General features: G+C 42.0%; 2 protein-coding genes across 3 annotated transcripts in view; one reads left to right on the top strand and one right to left on the bottom strand.

The window, feature by feature from the left end:
* The first annotated feature begins 1,039 nt into the window (after positions 1-1,039).
* wdr41 (WD repeat domain 41) lies at positions 1,040-11,558 on the top strand. 2 transcript variants are annotated; one of them, XR_006368565.1, is made up of 14 exons: positions 1,040-1,415; positions 2,249-2,364; positions 3,128-3,176; positions 4,934-5,050; positions 5,128-5,190; positions 5,893-6,004; positions 6,125-6,187; positions 6,266-6,370; positions 6,907-7,091; positions 7,203-7,324; positions 8,318-8,403; positions 8,871-9,004; positions 9,145-9,488; positions 10,089-11,558. XR_006368565.1 is itself a non-coding variant. In XM_044095671.1 (13 exons), exons 1-13 carry the CDS (start codon positions 1,368-1,370, stop codon positions 9,283-9,285), a joined length of 1,341 nt encoding a protein of 446 aa, XP_043951606.1. In that variant the 5' UTR covers positions 1,040-1,367; the 3' UTR covers positions 9,286-11,558. The 2 variants fall into 2 exon arrangements, 1 of the variants encoding a protein (XP_043951606.1); XM_044095671.1 differs by having other exon boundaries at positions 9,145-11,558.
* pde8b (phosphodiesterase 8B) overlaps positions 11,026-14,512 on the bottom strand; it is a 48,010-nt gene continuing 44,523 nt past the window's right edge. Inside the window, exon 24 of the mRNA XM_044095669.1 lies at positions 11,026-13,724. Coding sequence (XP_043951604.1) covers positions 13,615-13,724 — 110 coding nt within the window. The 3' untranslated portion in view covers positions 11,026-13,614. The remainder of the gene's footprint in view (positions 13,725-14,512) is intronic.

The raw sequence follows: 14,512 nt of genomic DNA, 5'->3' as shown, positions 1-14,512 counted from the left end.
GAAAAAAAGAAACTCCCTCATACTCATGTCCCAATTGGTCTTAGTAGAACTTTAAGTCCTACTTAAAGCTACCAGTCAGTCATTTTTGCTGAATTAGTCAAATTATGCTTAAAAATAGTTAGGCACCGAAACAAAAAGTTCTTTGTCTGTTTTGCTATTTTGTTGTAAATCTTAAAATCTACGCTCTCAAAACTGGTCCTTTTTGGAGACGAATCGCCTGATGACATCACAAAAGGCAGCTGATGAGATTTCATTTGAGAATCTCTGTCGGTGTGTTTCATCTATCCAGGCGTTTTAAATCACCTTCCACCTTCAAAGTGGCTCCAGTTAAGGTGATGGTGAGAAAATGACATGGCTTTCAGGAAAATATGGCAAAAATTAAAAAGTTCACAAACACAGGTAGGTTGCGATCATGAATACCTTAGAATATTGAAATCTAAGGCACAGTGTTTACTAATGCCGGCTGATCAGGAAAATAAATACAAAGCAAGCAATTTTTTCCTGTTTATTTTTATTTCTTCCATTGAATGTCAAATAGCACAGTGCTTAACACAGCAAAACACAATCTTTCTTCCAATAAGATAAATGTGGAAAAGTCTTTTTAAGTACTGGATGTACAATGTATTACACATTCCTTCCCTACAAAAAGTACTATTTGTTTAATTTAAGTACTGTTTAGTTTATTGGTAAGCTGGGAGAAAAAAAAAAACAGTATATTTTCTGATTATTTTTTTTTAGCAAGTTATTTTGACATGATGATTTTGTCCCAAATGACAAAATGTTTGGACACCTGTACTACTTTTCAGACCTTAGCATTAAGGCCTGTAAAGTAAGTATGTCTGAATGCTTTTCTAATCAGCTGGGCCACATGTTGATTCAGTACCTCTGTTATAACAGCAGTTGTATATTCAACTAAATCAAAAAATAAACAAACAAACAAACAAGAAAGTCGTAGTAAATGTTGACATTTCTAACACAAGACGTGACGCCATTTAGATTCACTTCCCAAATACTAATCGTCTTCAGTCTAGTTTGTCCCTGAAAAGCTTCCGTAGTCACATGAATGGTTTGTTGTGGTTGTGCCTTTTTTTCCCATGTTACACTATGTCGTTTCAATTCTGACAGTGTAATCGTCTCTATTTTGCTGTAATATTACGATTCTTCGGATTCTGTCACTTATAAATCTCCCCATAAACAAGTGACGCGAGAACGTTTCGGATTTTTCGGTTAGTCTGGTGACTGGTGAGGCATGTATCACCCCGCAGCCTGAGCTAGACACACAGGGAGGCTGTTGTTAGTTAGATTTTCTTGTTTTTACTTTGAGGGAGTCAGTTTACGGTTGCTGTTTCTGGAGCCGCGGGTTCGTCATGCTGCGGTGGATTCTCGGAGGTCGGGAGGGGCAGAGCTCAGTGGAGGTAAGCTAGCTGCAGCAGGTGTTGTGTCGAGTGTGGTCCCCCCCACAATGTGATTCCACCTGGGTTTTGCTATGTTGTCAGACCTTTGAGCTACTAAATTCAAACAGCGGTAATGGTTGCGAGTTTACAGTCATTACAGTGTCTACTTTTAAATACAATAAAAATGAATCCAGCTTTTCTTGTCGAATTTCGCCATTGTTTTTTTTTTTCAATGCTTTATAAACAACACCTTTGACCTTTTCAAGTGTCAATGTTTGTATATTGGCTATGTGACCAAAACACCTGCCTGTTATTATTCAGAAACATTCAGAACTATTTTCACAAGCAGCCAATAAAGCGCTATTCCACTGCAGCTTCTTTGAATAATTATATTTTTTAAAATTAATAACGATGTCAAACTGACTGAATTAAATCACATCTATTGTGCTCCAGCTCAACGTAACCCAGGAACAGTAGCTAGATGCTCACATTTATCTGAATAACCTAAACTATTACGAGTGAAAGTACCGGACCGTACTTTTACTTTTAGGCGAGTAAAAATATGTTGAAGTATTGCTACTCTTACTTGAATAAAATGTTTGGCTCCTCTACCCACCTCTGCTAAAAAGTCCTGGACTACTTGCTGATACTGTTCTGCAACAAAGCTGCTATTTATAAACTCTCCTCCAAGAATATGTAAGATGTTGAGATAAAAAAAACCTGTTATATATATATATATATTTTTTTTATTTATTTATTTATTTATTTTTCTCCCCTCAACAAATAGTAGTTTTGAGAGTTCACCACATCATTCCCTCTCTCCCTCCCTGCCTCTGCCTCTCCTGTGTGTGCAGAAAAGCTCCGTGTTGTGCATCGGAGAGGAACAGCCCAAAAACTGCTTCACTGAGCTGCAGGTGCTGAAAGGACATTTTGACATCGTTCGATTTCTGGTGCAGATTGATGACTTCAGGTAAGCCGACCACAACCCCCCCACCTCCTTCACCCTCCTTCCACTACCACCTTTTTCTCTAACCTCTCCACCCTTGGCTGGCCTCCATCCCTCTGTGATTGACAGGAGATCCTCACCGACTGCAAACTTCCAGAGCATGACAAGAGGCCCATCATCACCAGATAGCGATTGTGCGCGCGGTAGACTTCTAGTGCCGTCCGCGCACGCAGATAGAACCTCTGCTGCCGCCGCTGGTCTCTCTTTGTGAAAATAAAAATACAACAAAAGAAAAAAGAGGCCAAGCAGCAGGCCGGCATGCTACACTGGGTCAGCATAAGTGGTCAGATGGGGAATTTATAACGGAGCTAAGCAAGTGTGTATGTGTCAGGAGGTGGGAGTTGCTTTACGCCTGGACTCCTGCGGTAATAATCTCCTCCTCGGGGTCCTGAAGGCTGGCGGTCAGAGTTGTGGGGTGGTGGGCAAAGGCCAGAAAATTCCCTCCAGATTGCTTTTGAAAGTCCCAGAAATATATCCTCGACAGTTCCTCTCTTTTCATTTAATCTCTTGTTTCATCAGCTCATCCTGTGTTGATGTTTTTTTTCTTCTCCTTCTTTGAAAGAAAGACGGTTCGGGGTCAGAGGGCGGGTTGAGTCGATAAGTCCGACGTTCTGTGGGGTTTCCCGACTGAAGGTGGTGTGGAAATGATCCCCTTGCGCGTTGCGGGGAGCCGAGGTGCACCAAGCCGTGCTGATGATCTCTTTTTTCTTTTTTTTTTATCTTCCAGGTTTGCTTCGGCAGGGGACGACGGCCTGGTGCTGGTGTGGAACGTCGAGGTAACGACACGCAGTCCGAATGAAGTATCGCCCACAGTAAATCACAGAGTCCTGCCAAACTATTCGCACCTCTAGAACCTTCAGCGCTTGGTTTGTGTAGCAGCCACATCCTGAAAAGTGTTGGAGAAACTCCTCTGCTTGTAGTCATGCTTATATGTAAGGCACATTTCAGGAAAAAGACGGTTTAAAATCCTTCACATCGTAAAACCGTAATACATCGACCAATTTTGAAACTAGCAATAAACATTTTACTTTGCTAAATGCCTTCATCAAAACCATAAAAACACATCAATTATGTTGATCAGTTTTCCGGTGAGGATCAAAGGCAGCTCTAAACAGGTGATGGTTTTAGCCTTGACTTATAGGAACTCAGTGTTTTGGCTGTGTTACAGTTTTCTGAAAGCTTGTTCTACATTTGTGATGCATAGAAGCTAAAAGCTGCTTCTCGACGTCTTAAAGTCTCTGACCTCCAGGGAGCCAGTGTGAGGACTTTAGAACTGCTGTGATGTGCTCCGTCTCCCCGGTTTTAGTCAGAAAGTGAGCAGCAGCATTTTGGATCAGCTGCATGTGTCTGATTTTTTTAATTTATTTATTTTTTCAGGCAGACTTGTGAAGACACCGTTGCAGTAAAGATAAACGCGTGGATGGGTTTCTTTAGATCTTGCGCCGGGAAATTATTTCTTTAATGTACTTCAGAAGGCCGAGTTCGGGTCAGAGTCCATCACTGCTCCCAGGTTTTGGGCCTGATCGCTGCTTTCTAGCTAGAATGACTGAAGCTGTGTGATACAGTTGATTGACATTTTCACACTACATAACACTCTTGAGATCTTCCGTCTGGATTTAAGTGCCGTCACAGTACGCAACCTGCATGTTGCGTATGATGTTTCATTTTGAGGGATTGCTCTTTCCTGGCTAATATCCTGCCAGTCAGAACATTCTCTATATTCTATGTGTGCAAAACTTTAATATTCCGCTAAAGTCTGAAAAAACACAATTTCACAATTGCAGTGTTTCCATAAAAAAAAAAAATGCAATTACAAATCACATAATAAGTTTGTTCACGTCATAAGTCATGAAAAAAACATGCCGACCCGTCGTCATCCTCCCACCACTTCCTGTCGTCTTTGTTTTTTTCGTCTGGCTGTTGATCACGTGACTCGTGTGATGTGAAAAGGTGTTTTTTTTGTCGCAGTTTTGGAGAAAATCCATTAACTTTGACGTGGCTGAAAAACCACATCATCCCAGCTACCAAGTCTAAAAACAAATAAGATTAAGATCAAGCAGATCTTTTTCCGAAATGTCAAATCGCACAATTTCAAGCTTAAGGGAAACGCAGCTTTATGTCATTCAGGTAAATTTCAACTCTTCCTCTGTTTCCCTTTATCGTGGAGTCCCACAGGGCCCAGTTCTCACCCCTCACCTTTTGTTTATTATACCTGCTTCCATGGCGCTTTAAGAAAGCACAAATATTCTTGTCATCTTTATGCTGATGACTGTTAGTTATATGTTCCTTTGAAAAAGAAAATCTAAAATATTCCACCACTACTATTCGGCCGTAGAGTTCATTTGCAGAAATGGAATAAAAACAAAGAAAAAAATACCTTCAGATACAAAATTCATCTTTTTTTTTGTTTTTTTTTTCAGCTGATGTTTTGTTAACATCCATTAAGGTTCTACCATAACCAAATGTAGAAACGGCTGAAATGGTAAGGATACTTCTCTAAGTGTGTCCTCATTGTTGTTTTGGTCTGATTTAGACGGGAGAGCGGCTGCAGGAGCTGAGAGGACACTCCCAGCAGATCACAGCCGTCAGCGCCTTCTCCTGCGGCGGCTTCACGTCGCTCATCACCGCCTCCTCAGACCGGAGCCTCAGTGTATCCTCCAGGCCCGCACAGTCACACAAAGCCTCCCTCACGTCGCCGTTGTTCGTACTCCTTGACTCCGCTGTCAGTTGTGGGATCCTGACACGGGAAACAGAGTGCAGACCATTTCAGACCTGCAGTCGCCTGTGAAGGTACCTGGAAGAGAGTCGACACAAGTGTCGAATCTCTCTGTGTTGTCAAAAATCACAACACGGAGAGCAACATATCAACTAAATGAAAACGGACGGAAAACACAATAAATGGAGGGGAAAATAGTTTCAACGAAACAAATGTCCAGTCTAATGGATTGTAAGCTTTTATAAGTTTTACTGTGGCTTCCTTGTACTAACACTGGAAGTCAAATAAAAACGCTTTTAAGGAATGAGATGAACATCTGATCAACTTCAACTTATCTGTAATCGTTAAGATTTTAGTCACCCAAGCAGCTGTAAAAATGTAACATTTGACACTAGGGGGCAGTGTTCCAAACAGCCCACCACTGGTTTAGACCGCCTGGAAATCCTAGAGCCGCTCACTTTTGATAACTTCTCAGGCTTTAAGCAAACCTCGGTTGTCGCGTTTCAAGAAGAGTTGAGAACCAAACTGAACTCGAAACTAACGGACCCTGGAACTGCTCGCTGAAATTGACTCTCTAATGAATTTTTCCCCGGCTATTATTTAAGGTTAAAACCTGTAATTGCCTTTTTTTTCCTTGATTGCAGATGAAGGTCAATTGCATCATGCGCAGGTTAATTATATTTCTCATCCCTGCAGATGTTCTCTGTGCGTCTTTGGGGTATGTTTCCTGCTCTGATCTCTCTCCCTCTGTGTGTGTGTGTGGGTGTGTGTGTCAGTGTTTGCTGGTGCTGGAGCGGCTGTCTGTGTGGCTCTCCGGCGGGGAAGAGTTGTGCGTTTGGGACAAAGACTTCCAGCTGCTGTGTCACAGGCAAAAGCACAGCGACACCGGTGAGAGCAAACGAAAGACGATGAAAAAAACATGGCTGAGGAAACGTTGTGCGAGGAAACCGGTTGCCTGTGATGTTGCTGGTTGAGAGTACGCCGGTGAATGTTTTGGTGCTATTGCAGGAGTTGCTGCTCTGGTAGAACTGCCAAAGAACTGCGTGGCAGCCGCTGTGGATAAAGAGATAGGTGACTGAAGGAGTTGGGTTACATGTTGTGACGACGCGTCAAAGCTGCCGTGAATGATCGAGTTTCTCTTCTGCGCAGTGATCTACAGATTGACTGCGTCATCGGATTCGTCTGTGTTGCTGGATGAGATCTCGCGTTGTTCTGATCACCACGACCAGATCCGAGCGCTCATCAACGTCAACGGTCAGCTTGGTCCAAAACCAAACTGTGAATATGCATGGAAGACGAGAGCGGTCGTATTCGGCTTTCTCAAGTTATGAAGTTGATTTTCTGTTTCCTGGAGGTAACGAGTTCACTTCTTGTTAACACGAGAGAATGAGTTAGCCTCCGGTTTTCTCAAGATGAGTTAATTTTCTGATGGTTTTCTCAAAATAAATTAAGTTCCTGTTATCTTGAGATAAAAAGTAAATTTTCCGTTTTCTTGAGATAAGTTAATTGGACAATTTCTTGATACAAGTTAATTTCGCAATGGTTTTCTCAAGATAACTAGACAATTTCCGGTTTTCTTGACCTGACGAGTTAACTTCTTGTTACCTCGAGATACCGAGTTAACGTCCCGTTTTCTTGAGACAATGACTTAATTTCCTGATGGTCTTCTCCAGAAGAAAGAGAGAACGTTCACCCGCTCCCGGCTTCCGTAAAAGCTGAAACGCCTCCTGTTTTCCCTTTGTCTTTTGGATTATTTTTATTTGGAGAATTTCCGGTTTCTCGTCCCCCAGACGGGATGTTTGCCAGCGGCTCCCACGCGGGCGAGTTGATCCTGTGGGACTCGGCGAACTTTTGGAACGTGGCCTACGAGCACATCCTGTGGGAGGAGTCTCACCCCAGCAGCCAGACGGAAATCAGACTGGCCGCTCCCAAGCCCAGTGAGATGTCCATCCAGCACCTGACCTCCAACGGGAGGGTGAGAGCAGCAGTTACGGCAGTGCGCCGCATTTCATGGAGGTGACGGTTTTCTTGAGAGAGAGAGAGAGAGAGAAAAAAAACCCCAAAACAAAGTGCTTTTATTTTGTAGCTGATCCTGGCGGCTGTGGGCAGTGGGCTGTACGTGTACGACGTCGTGACCAAAGCTGTGGTGGCCTACAGGAAGGCCGCACACGACTCCAACGTGCTGCACACCATGCTGCTGTCTGACGGGTACGAAGCTCCACCTCGTCTTTGTTCATTAGTTTATTCATTTATTCATGATTATTATTGATACTTGATTCAGTTACTGCTCTTCAGCCAAATGAGTAAGATGAATAAATATGAAGGCGTTCCTGAAATCTAGGCGAAGACTGAAAACCCATCAACCATTATGCTGCTGAAACCAGGAGGATTTTTGTTTGGTTTAAAGTGCAAGTATATTATTTCTAATATACTTCAAAACTAATTAACAAGTATCATTTCAGCAATATGTAAGAACTTGTTTTAGGTCAGTAGTTCTTTTATATACATTTAAATAGTTAAAATACACAGTTGTAACTCCACTCCTGAACCCCTCTAACTGGAATTCAATTGTTTTTAGTATTTGCCCTGACCTTTTATGTATATTTTTAACAAACTCTTCCCTCTTAATTCATAGTTTGTAACTTCTTTATCTTTGAACCACGTCTGTTTACACCTGGAAAAGAGTTTATTATAGGCTTTGTACATAATGTTTATTATAGGCTCCACTAAACCATAAAACGATAAAGTATTTTGTAAACATTTAAAAGAACACAATGTAATGCACTTTTTGGCCACACGAGGGAGCTGCTGCTCTAAACCTGTTCATAGATTTGTAGCATCTGTGAAAATCAAGTTCAGGTTATTGGGACATTTCTTTCATTCGTGATTAATACAGTGACAGTAAAAAAAAACAAAAAAAAAACAACAAACAGAAATGTATGTACAGAAGATCTAAAAGGTGTACACCAGTTCATTTTCTCGTGGGGTTTTCTTCACATTTGCTCATATACATCCTTTTGCTAAAACCGCAGTTTGCAGAGATTCTACAAAGGATCCAAAGGGTCTCTGTTTACAATCAGCCAGGAGAAAGAAGAAAATAAAATGTAGACAGTCATCAATGATGGGGGGGCATACGAGAACAAACTGAACTGTTCTCGATGTCTGTGTGTGTTTGATGGTGTGTGACGCTTCCTGTTTCAGTGAGGTGATGTCGTGCTCTGAAGACGGCAGCGTGAGGATGTGGGAGATTCAAGATTTACCTTTGGCTGCTGAACCAGCATCTGCAGGTTAACACACACGCGCAAACACAAAGTCGTGTTTTCATGACTTGTGGGGACTTCACATTGGTTTCCATTCAATTTCTACAGCCTAACCCTAACCCTACCCCTAACCATCACATACCTAACCCCTAACCCAAAAACAGCATTTCCCCTCGTGGGGACCAAGAAAATGTCCCCATAAGGAGCAGTGGTCCCCACAACCTCACATTGTGGTCAGAAATAGGTCTCCACAAGGATATAAAAACCTGGTTCACACACATGCACAATTAATTTTAGCTCTGGTTTAAGCGTTACACAGTCCTTAGCATTTTAGGGGGGACTAAAACACTTTTCAGATTTCACTGCTTAAAAAATGTGAAATTATGTCTTAATTTTTCTGCAACTTCCATGCAGATGCTAAACTGTCACACATTCCCAAAAAGTTGAAATGTTTGGCAGTACTATTGCAAATAATCCTTTTTGTTTTTTAAAAGGGTTCTTTGGTATGTGGACTTTTGGACGGTCGAGCAAACAGCCCGGTCCACAGTCAAAGAAGGTCCTGGAAATACCCAACCTGAGGACGCTGGAGCTGACCGGAGATCTGATTGGACACTCGGGAGCGGTCCAGGTACGAACCCGTGACATTTTAGACATGACTGACGCTGAATTGGCCGCTGGAGAACTCCGCAGCCGTCTAGATTGTGCTACTACACAATCTAGACGGCTGCGGAGTTCTTCAGCGGCCAATTGCCAGACTTCTTCTTTCAGATGTTTCTGAGCTTCAGGGAGAAGGGCTTGGTGACGTGCTCGACGGACCACCTGCTGATCCTGTGGAAGGACGGGGAGAGGCAGTCCCGGCTGCGCAGCCAGGCGCTGTTCCAGAAGCTGGAGGAGAACGGAGGACTCTGAAACCGAAGCCTTTCAGTCAGGAGAGAAGGATGACTATCATTGCCTCGCACATCATTTGACTGTAGACTGACGATTGCTGTGTACATTCATTGGTTGGCTAGTTATTTTTTATTTTTTATTGAGGAAAGTTCATTAATTAAAAAAAACCTATTGCCTTTCTTTCCACCATTGTTTGAGATCCAGAGAGCTGAATCCTGTTTGAGGTAAGAAAAAAAAAATCCCTGCTGTGATTTTGTAAGAGAAAACAAATACAAATTTTAGCATTTTTCTTTTTCAGGGTGTCCACGCATCCTTAAAACATTTTAAATTCAACTCATGCCTCAAATGTAAGGCATTAAAATGCCTTTAATTCATAAAAATATAAGTTGGTCTTAAAGATAAGAGTCACAGATCTTAAATTGTGTTGCAGCAGAGCTATTTAAACTCATGTAGGCCGAAAGTTTTGAGTCGGCTGCAAACATCTCAACTGTGTTTTTAGTCCAGGCAAAAAACATTGAAGCTAAAGCTTTTGCGTGGAGTTGAGGTTAAGAGAATTTGCAGTGAGAAGCCACAGTCGAGACCCATAAACAGAGCCCAGAAATATCACAATTTAGGCTGAACTTGATTATAATACAGGAGGATCTCCCATCCTCCTTTTAGGACTTAAATTTAATTCAAGGTGTCATTAAAAGTCTCCAGTTCAACTGCAGATAGCCTGTCCTTGAGCCCAGTGTTAAGAACAGGCTTAACAACCTTTAATTGAAGATGAAGTGAATCTTCATTTAAAAGATTCACTATTAAATGAATCTTTTTTTTCTTTACAGCTTACATTGGCGAGTTATGGAGGCAGCTGCCAAAATCCTCCTAAGTTGTTCTGTTTTTATTAATTGCACCAATCAGTGCCAAGCAAAGCTCGGATATTAAATGTCACACTCTGTAAATGTGATATTGCATGCTTATTTATTCATGAAATAAATCATATTTCTCAAACTGATGGGATATTGTTTGTTTTGTTTTTTTTTTCCATTTAGTTATGCAAAACAAAGTTTATTTTCTGTTTACATTTGATGATGCCCAGTAGATATCTTTCCCATTTTTACCTGGATCCGCTCCGGTGCTGCTTCTTTTCTTCAAAACCAGTGGTGTCAAAGCTATGGCTGGAGGGCCATTTGCAGCTCTTGGGATTATTTTGTACAGACACCAAGTAAAGAGCTTGATATCATCTGTGAAACATGGATGAAAGTGCTGTGGTTTTGGTGATACCTCCTGGCTAGCTCGCCAGAATGAGCTCTACCATGAAAAATGTGAAACCATCTGTAACAAACCGACACCTGAAGTAGGACTGGACTGACCAGAACTTTCATGTCTTTCGCTTAAAAAAATGAAGCAATTTTGAACATGGAGGTTAACTGGTTGAAACTTTACCAGAAGTAAACTGAAAGAGTAGGTTCCACATCTGCATTGGTGCCAGTGACGTAGCGACCTCATAGTTAAATAACGCTTTATTCATCTCTCACAATACTTTTTTTTGTTTGACAGAAAACATCGAAAATAAGACATAATGTGGCAAGAGAAAAATACACAAAGCTTTCAAAACAATCAGCCATGGCAGAGTTTAGGAAGGTGGAGCGTAAAACGTACAACTATTATGCAAGAGGCAGTAAAATCTTTAAAAACACACAGTACAGTTGTCACGGGCAATAATAATTTTTTCAAAAATAGATTATATATATATATACGTATCCAAAAAGGATTATTTGCTATATATATATATATATATATATATATATATATATATATATATATATATACCACTCTCTGATGACGGTTTTCATCTATAAATGGTGCAAAGCTCAGGGTTGGCACGGCCGTCACTGAAGGCGAAGCTGTCTGTGGTTCTGCCAGGCTAAAAGACACAGAATGCAGGCCGCATTCAAGTAGTGACTGCTCAGTGGAAAAGGCATGGCTGTCTGAAGTCTAAAGTCTCTCTCTCGCTCTCTCTCTAAAATTTCTAGTTACAGGATAGCAAAAATATCCCCTCATGAAACAATCCGAGCTGGAACCATGTTTCAGGTCGCTGTATTTTTGGACACGATGGGTCGAAATGTGAGTAACAGGGAAGCGCCGACTGCAGCTTTCTGGCTGATCAACGATCTTTCATAGCCTGACCTGCCGATTCCAATTTTCACCAATTCATTTTGTCTGAAAAGTCACTTCATATAGCAACAAAGTCGCCAAGTTGGCAAACCCTGACCTGATGGGCGGGTCGGGTCGTCAGCCAGGCTGCGCAAATGGGGGCGATTTTTTTAGATTTTTTCAGTTTCGCATTTAAGTGTCGCTGGCCAATTGCCGATCTCCCAAAATGGAGGAAATCGGTGCCGATTCATCGGTGCACCATTTAGTAAATAGGAAGAAACATTAAAAGCGAGGCAAGGCAAATGAAAACCAGCGTTAGCTGAGTATTTACACGAACAGCAGGCGCATCATGTAGTTTTACAGTGTGGCACAAGCAAAGCACACCCGAACAGCGACGCACGACAGGATTAAGGCGTTTTCGTAAGAAAGTGGTCATCCGTAAAGTGACAACAAATACAGTGATGTTGGACGAAGTTGTGTGTGTGTGTGTTTTTTTAAGGTGTTTGAAACCATGAGCAAAACGAACCAAAAAAAAAGCAACCTTGTAGTAGAAAACCCAGGACGTCTGTGACGGGATGACTGAAGACCGTGAAACGACGTCGCAGATGTGTTTTCTTTTATCCTAAAAATCACCAACGACACTTATGGCTTTTCTTGTGATTCGCTTTGTACAGAAAGCAGGAGCCATTACTATGAATATGTCGTAGTGGAGTGCGGAGAAAAGTGAGCTATAAGGGGATATATGAGGGAATCTCTGTGCCTTTGGTTGATTCCGCCACAATCTACTCTTGCTGGCTGCTTTCGTGGTTGCCAATACTTTTTCAACTCAAAGTGACCAGAAAATTTGCGTATCTGTTAAAAAAATAAATCTTGTACAAATAAATTTCCAATTATAGAAGTAGTGATTTCTTGCTCACATTTAACTGCTGGTTTGATGTGCAAATCTTTATGTCCACCAGGGGGCACACGTGCCATATCCGTGATTTGATCAGGTTTTCTTCTTTTTTTTTTTTAATCTTTTTATACAAAATAAAAAAAAACTCAACTGATTTTTTTATTGGTCGTGTTTACGGCTTCAGAGATCTTACTGGATAACAACTCATGGGTCAGACTGAGCCACATTTGTTAGTAAAGATGTGTGACAAATCAGAAAATAAATGCCTGAATGTTCTCAATGTGACAATTGAATTTGTTTGGGGGACCAGGGGAATCTGTGAGGTCAGTTTCTTCCCCAAACTAGTAAAATAAAAGTTTTGTCCACATGAAACCTGCCCAGATGCTCACAGTTCATTTCTACAGTTTGTGTCGCAAAGCTAAAAGTTCAACATTTACCCTGGTACGGTGCATTCTGCTCGTTAAAAGCATCTCCATCGAAAGGCTGCTTTCACACACATTAAAGACGGAAAACAAGATAAAGCTCCAGATTCCATCTTTTTCTTTCTTTTTTTTTTTTTTTTTAGGCTACATGACGTCCCCGCTGTTTCCAGAGATCTGTTCCTGGAATCTTTCCTACAACACTCTCCCTGCTCAGGGCTACTGGGGATGCTTACAGTTTGGTCCCGTAAATATGTTTTTGTTGTTTTCTTAGATATTAAGGATGAATAATTCCAGCTGAGCACCTTCACAAGTCTGTATCGGACGATTTAGAGATGCGAACTCACATCTACGAAGAAGAACCATCGCTAGAGATGCTCACCTTTTAGCCAAGCGCCTCTTGGTCTCGTCGCTCTTTTGGAACCACACCCAGATATAAAATGACAGGGTTTAAAGAAAATAATAATAATAATAATAATAATAATAATAATAAAGTAAAGAGCAAAACGGAGCTCGAAATCCAAATGTCTTGATTTGCTAAAGTGCAGTTGTCACGCTGTATGGTACAGATTGTCAGGTGAGCCGCGAGGTCCGGGCTGTTTCAAAGAGGCGCCAGAACAAAATGGCGGATGACAGTCATTCGGGCTGTCAGATGAAAACTTGTTTTTTTTTTTCTTTTCCCATGGCGGTGGAACACCATGTTCAGCTGGGACGAGAAAAGCGTCCGAGATTGAAGACGGGATCAGCGCCACAGTGCTCATCAGTCAGCGATCTCGTTCCTCTCAGGCAGGTTTTTGGCCCCGTTTTCTCGCCGTACGTGCTACTTTAGCGCTGCGGCTGAAATGACTAACTGTTTTAGCGTCCGGCCTGGGTCACGGTGCCAGAGAGGAGAGCAGGAGATCAGGAGGGCGGCGGAGGACGCGGGCTCTTGCACTTCATGTCGTCCAGGTTCTTCCAGTACTTGTAGTTCTCGGACAAATGCTCCATCAGGTTGGGGAGGCTGGCAAAGGCTGCAGCACACAAAGCAGGAGTTGATCAAATATTCACCAAAACGTATTTACACAGGTGTACCATTTGGTGCATTTAAAAGGTAGTTTAAATTTACTAAACACCAGCTAAACCAGGCTGCTAAAGATCTTTTAGTCAACACACTCTTCTGTTCTCTCAAGCTACACAATGCAGATGCTCTGTCTGCACTGACGAAGATTTTCTCTGTCCAACTGCTCGAAATATCGCCATCTGACAACCATATAATTTACTTTTTAAAGAATTTGGCTAATAACTCAACTTAACACCGACCACAGTAAGTCCACCTTACTCCAACTGCAGTCCGCTTGCCTAGAAAGTCCAGTTCGGTTGGGGAGGTTAATGCACAGTCCAACTCGACTGATGTGGGTTTGGCTGAAGTGAAATCTGGTGCAGTACCAGTGAATGCCAAGTGAACTGGAGACTGCTTTTGAGGCAGGTAGCAGACCTCGGTCCTGACCAAAAGCAACCAATCAGAGCCAGGAGGAGGGTTTAAGCGCTGTTCATCATCCTCATGTTCTCACTGCTAACTGTGCTAATGGTGGAGAAACAACTCACAGTTACAGAAGACAGTTTATCTGCTGTCATTGGTGGCTAACTTAACTAGCCTTAGCATTCACAATAGGTTACACTGATGGAGAAAAGCTGTAGCAGTAGCAGAGAGCAAAGAAAGTGGGAAAGGGGAGGTAAAAAGTGCCACAGTAGATTGTGATTGACAGCCTTAAGACCCGCCTCTTGCCTCTGATTGGCTGTTTCTGGTTAGCACTGGGAG

Source organism: Gambusia affinis, linkage group LG17 (assembly GCF_019740435.1).
Source record: "Gambusia affinis linkage group LG17, SWU_Gaff_1.0, whole genome shotgun sequence".
Lineage (NCBI taxonomy): Eukaryota > Metazoa > Chordata > Actinopteri > Cyprinodontiformes > Poeciliidae > Gambusia > Gambusia affinis.
Note: the sequence above shows the minus strand (reverse complement) of the source record. Positions and strands in the feature narration are given on the sequence as shown.

What these genes read in the sequence shown, in the direction of transcription:
- wdr41 (XM_044095671.1), top strand. Translation starts at nt 1,368, where the DNA reads ATGCTGCGGTGGATTCTCGGAGGTCGGGAGGGGCAGAGCTCAGTGGAG. An exon ending in ACCTGCAGTCGCCTGTGAAG is followed by an intron (nt 5,191 to 5,892) that starts GTACCTGGAAGA and finishes TGTGTGTGTCAG; the next exon opens with TGTTTGCTGGTGCTGGAGCG. An exon ending in ACCATGCTGCTGTCTGACGG is followed by an intron (nt 7,325 to 8,317) that starts GTACGAAGCTCC and finishes TTCCTGTTTCAG; the next exon opens with TGAGGTGATGTCGTGCTCTG.